At 39.2% G+C, this 5,157-nt stretch overlaps 1 protein-coding gene across 1 annotated transcript; it reads right to left on the reverse strand.

Moving 5' to 3' along the window:
• Window positions 1–3,775: 3,775 nt before the first annotated feature.
• Window positions 3,776–4,811, reverse strand: SdhCL (Succinate dehydrogenase, subunit C-like). Its single transcript, NM_141784.2, has 2 exons — window positions 4,692–4,811; window positions 3,776–4,638 (listed from the first exon to the last, which is right to left on the reverse strand). Exons 1-2 carry the CDS (start codon window positions 4,700–4,702, stop codon window positions 3,864–3,866), a joined length of 786 nt encoding a protein of 261 aa, NP_650041.1. The 5' UTR covers window positions 4,703–4,811; the 3' UTR covers window positions 3,776–3,863.
• Window positions 4,812–5,157: the final 346 nt, after the last annotated feature.

Raw genomic sequence — 5,157 nt, forward strand, 5'->3', positions numbered from 1 at the left:
GCCTGTGTGTGTGTGTGTGTGTATGTGAGCGTGCCCTTGTATTGGTGTGTAGCTGCAGGACGAGAGCATCCTGCAAGTGACTGACTTGCGACTCCGGGAGCAGCCAAAGCAGCAGGGGCAGCAAATAGAACCGAGGAGCTGTAACAACACCTCGCATCCTTGGCTCTTGCTGTTCGCTGTCAAAAGAGATTTTTTCAAATTAACTTTTCATATATTTATGTACGTTAACATTTTCAGCTGAACCCCAGTTTGCTCCAGAAATCACACACATACGAAACTTTTAGGAACAAACATTTTTCGCCATGGATATAAGCAACCGAAATAAATTACTTAAACAAATATGTGTGTAAAATTAAAACATTCAAAGTATTAAAAAGAGTGTTAAGTAAATCTTAACAATTCTTTTACATCGAATTTTTGTGAAAGGCTAAATTCTTTGAATATATATAGAGTTTCCTCTTTCGATAAACAACTGTACTAACCAATTTAAATATTTTCCTTTCGCTTCTGTCTGAAATTGCCAAAATCCTTTACTACTACTAAAAATATAATATGAAGCGGCAAAGTCAAACCAAATATAATTTTTCATATATCCCAGACACTGTATGAAAAGCATTGGGAATTCTTTACCATAAACGAAAATGACGCCGAAACTTGTTCCGTTGCAAAAAGTCAACATTTCGGTTCATGTTTCTAACGCTGCCTTTGTGTCGCATGCATTTTTCAGAAGGTAAACAACATTTTGCCGATTAATATTTAATATTTCGCCAAAAGTTATCATAGCAACAAATATGAAAAGTCCTTCACAGTGAAAAAGCGATTTAAAAGCACGAAAAAAAGCAATAACTCCCAATTCAAATAAATTTAGTTATATAAAAACATTTATAAGAAAATATAGTTAATTAGTGTAAACGAAATTGCTTATTTTTTGCTGACAAATTGTTGATAATCCCTTTGGCCATTAGGGCTACGCATCATTTGATACAAATGCAAAATTATGAAGAAAATTTACAAAAAAAAAGGAAAACAAAAGGACAGGAACATTAGCGAGGAAGTAGAAAAATAAGTGCGGCTATAAATAGAGAAAAGAGCTCACAGCTCATTGGACCCTTGGTCGCTGTCATTGTGGAATCCATTAACTTTATTAAAGATCTTTAATTAGTTACCCCCAACTGTCCCAGTGCCTACTTTTCATTAATTACCGGTACGACCTGCCGCGGAGTTTGGGATGGAAGTCCATTCCGTCTAAGCCATGAGATGAGCCAAAATGAGTCGAGCCAAGGCAACCACTTAAGGACACTTCTTACCTTTTGATGGCCGCCAGCGGCTAAATAAATTACAAACAGCTACTACTACAATGGCACGAGGAGGCGGAGTGGTTGGCAGGAGAGTTGAGGAGGCTGACTGGCACTCCAGCGTTTTGATTGAACACTCGCATCCCAACTTTTGACGTTAATCTTTGATTGAAGGGGGCGACGGCGTCGTCGTTTTCGCTGACACTTCATTATGTGATTTTAATATGAATATACATACAACAATGGCCCCAAATGGAGGGTAGTTTCTTGGCCCTTCGATGGAATCTCATTTGGACCCCCCGAAACGTTTGATCTTAATTAGTGTACTTGAACGTTCTTCGCCGCTCCCCAGCCGACCAATTCGAGTGTCGGTTTTGCATCAGCGAAAATGACAAAATGTCGCAAATCACTCGGGTTTACGAAATGGAATGGGAGGTCTTTGATTGTCATCGTTTTCCTCCCGAGTTCGCTTTTGCCTTTGCCTTTTGTTTAAGCGGATTTCATTCGCATATTAATTGAACTGTACACAGTCGGAAATTAGGTTTAGTTAAATCGTATTTTGGGCAATAACAACTTATAATTATTCCCTTCATGAAACATATATTTATTAGCATTATCTTTATATTAAAGGTAATATTTGATTATTTGTTAACTAATATTTTTTTCTTTAGTGCGTTAAATACTTTTCCTAATTTTCTCAGTGATTTGTCATTGAAATACCTAATGGACGGTGGAGGGGTCATTAAATTCCGCGTCAAAATGTCAAGCACGCTGGAGAGCTTAGTGTGGGTAAATATTTTTCAATTAAAATCGCTGCCTGGGTATTTGCTCAGCACTTGGGCAACACGCATAAAAATTTAGTGAACTCATAGTCGAAGCAATTTTGATACCGATGAGAAAGGTGGTTTCGCGGGATTTCATTACCGCATCGAAAAGTAGGAATGGTGGTTCATTCAAGCACTTAACAAAGGTAATAGCGAAAATTATGAAAAACTTTCAAGAGTCTGAAACTAATTAACTTTGTATCCAGGAGATAAGCCTCTAACTTGTAAATTGGACATTTTTAATGTAAATGGATAATTAAATTATCTGATTTGCCTGGATAGCTGAATACCTTTTTTAAACAATGCACACCAATCATGACCTCAGGGAAAAACTACAAGCCGAACTAAACTTTTCATAACTCATTTTACAGTTGAGCAAGTTCAAGTGGCCACCTCCCCGTGGACACAACATCAAGCATACGCCATGTTATCAACGCTTAAAGCATATTTTAGCCACACACTTAATTACCCAAAGGCCCAAGTTAGAAAAAGCTGAAGCTGTTGTGCCCCCATCTACCCGAAAATGGTCAGTACCCTGGCCCCCAAAAATGCGGTGCTTAACTTTTCAACTGCAGCAACAAATGGAAGCCTCGGTGGCAACAAGAACAACGATCAAGCAGCAAATGCCCTGCAAAGTGTCGATAATTACCTGTAAAAGTTTGAGCCAAACCATTAGCAGCATAATGAGGCCTGTCTAGCATAGATTTCCCAGTCGGACCAAAGCAACCGTTACTATCGTGTGGCGCATTTGGAAAATCCTTCTGTCCCTCGCCCCAAATGAAACAAAAAGCGTGAAGCAGACCAACTTGAAGAGGGGCAGCAAAGAAAGGAGAAAAAATCAAGTAAATACCGAAACACAACTAAAACTTTCACCCATTTGAACTTGGTGCCAACATTGGGGGGGGGGATGGCATTGGAGCCGGAGGAAACGTGGATCTAGAGTAAAAATAATGGCAACAACCACACTTGACTGGCGTTGAGTGGTTCATAATTAAAGGGGAAAACCTCAAAAGAGCCTTGAACTCATTCAACTGGCTGTGGCTGCATTGCGTGCAGTTTGGCCCGAAAGTTGGCCAAGTTGCCCTGGCCGCACAATTGTTGCACGCACACAGTCTACAGACCACAGTCAAGTGGAGTGGAAAAATGCCTATGGGCGTGTCCCCACTGGAAGGCCAAATGCACTAGGAAATTGTATAGGAAAAATCTTGGAAAATTATAGAACCAAATATATGTCTAATAATAATAAACATAACTTCATTCAGGAACTTTTGACACTCATTAGAGCTATTTTACAACCAAAAATTAAACACTATATCATTTAGTTATTTTGCAGTGTAACATTTTGTTTGATTGCACATGCATATGCATACACATACATCTCAGCACATATTCATATTTTCTCAGAGGCCTGGCCAAGTTTTCCATGGACTCTAATTACCATCTTTGACTTGAAGTTGGCGTGGCCGAAGCAACTTTCTGCCTGGGTTAATTTCTTAATACATCCCTTGATTGCTGTTGCCTACTTTAAAATGCAATTTGAGTGCAGAATGATTTTGTGGCGTTGTTGAACGCAAAAGTCATAAAGAAATAGCTTTTAACCAACCATATGTAGAATTATGAAGATAATTTAGAAAAATGAATCAATTCATTCTTTCTAGACTTAATACGTTTAGATTTGGATAGCACGTCTTAAAAAACTTTACACAGTCATCTAATAAAACACACAAAACAGAATAGTATTTGATCATTTGGCAGACTTGCCTTCCTCGTCTTTCTTCTTGTCCTTTGCATCCTTCTTGGGTTCCTTTTTGGTATCCTTGGGAGCATCTTTCTTCGCATCCTTCGGAGCCTCTTTTTTAGCCTTTTGACCCTTTTTGGTTTTTGTGAGATCTACCACCTCCTCCTTAACCTTCTCGCCCACTTTAACGGCCAGCAAAAAGGCAGACAGAGCAATGGTTAGAGCCACAGCCACATAGCCGGTGGCATAGATCTCTGGTATCGTGAGAAACTTGTTCAAATACCAGATCAAATGTCGAGTTCCGGCGACTGTATGGTAGGCAAATGGCATGGTCACCATCACCTTGGCCATCGTCACCATGCCGTGGCAGTCACATTTTTCGACTTTCTTTATAAATCCCTCCATATCGCCTTGCAAGCAAAGGCCGCTGATTCCCACGAACCAAACAAAAACGGCCAGAACAAACCCACTAATTCGTAGAAATGCGGACAAGGTGGAAGTCAATTGAATTTTGTAGATGGACAAATGTGGCGATAACTGTCTTCCAAGCAGCATATTTCGATCGTCATAAGGCAAATCGGGAGGCATACGAAAGGGTATCACTTTCAAAGTGACAGGCGGAACGAGGATATCGCCACTAGGTCCAATTGTCGTGGGTCCACTAGCCTTATGATCCTTTGGGGCTTTAGTAGCCAGAAGACGAGCCGAGTTGAATGGTTTTTGGGCGAGCAAGTGCCTTAATTGCGGACTGCAAATATTCAATCCTCGAGCCAATGAGCGACTAAAAAGGACGAAATGAGCTCAGCTTTCCGCTGATAACAATCACTTACTCACCAAGTGTTCATTTTTATATTTGAGTTTTTGTCAAATAAATTTCAGAATTCTTTAACAAAGTTTGTTTTGTTACAAATTGGCAGTGTTAGATAGGAATAGAAAAAAAAATTTAACAAGTTGGTATACCATCCATATTTGAAGTATATCGCAAATTCACTGAGAGAATATTTAAAATAATTTCATTGGTTAATCTTGTTTTCATAGCATCTCTTCCTACCGGTCTGTTTGACACGAATAATTCGCTTTGATTACCAGAGTGCACATATGCAGATATATATGTATATGTATATAAATATTTTTTTTCAATTCCCTTATTATGGGATGGACTGATGGAAATTCGATTGGATCTGTAATTGTATTACCTGTCGAAGGATTTGAGAACCACCTCAACATCCTGTGCATATGCCATAAATTTATGCGACGATTGGATGAGCTTAAATTCGATTTGCCGATGGACAGGCGCCTT

This window comes from Drosophila melanogaster, chromosome 3R (genome assembly GCF_000001215.4).
Source record: "Drosophila melanogaster chromosome 3R".
NCBI lineage: Eukaryota > Metazoa > Arthropoda > Insecta > Diptera > Drosophilidae > Drosophila > Drosophila melanogaster.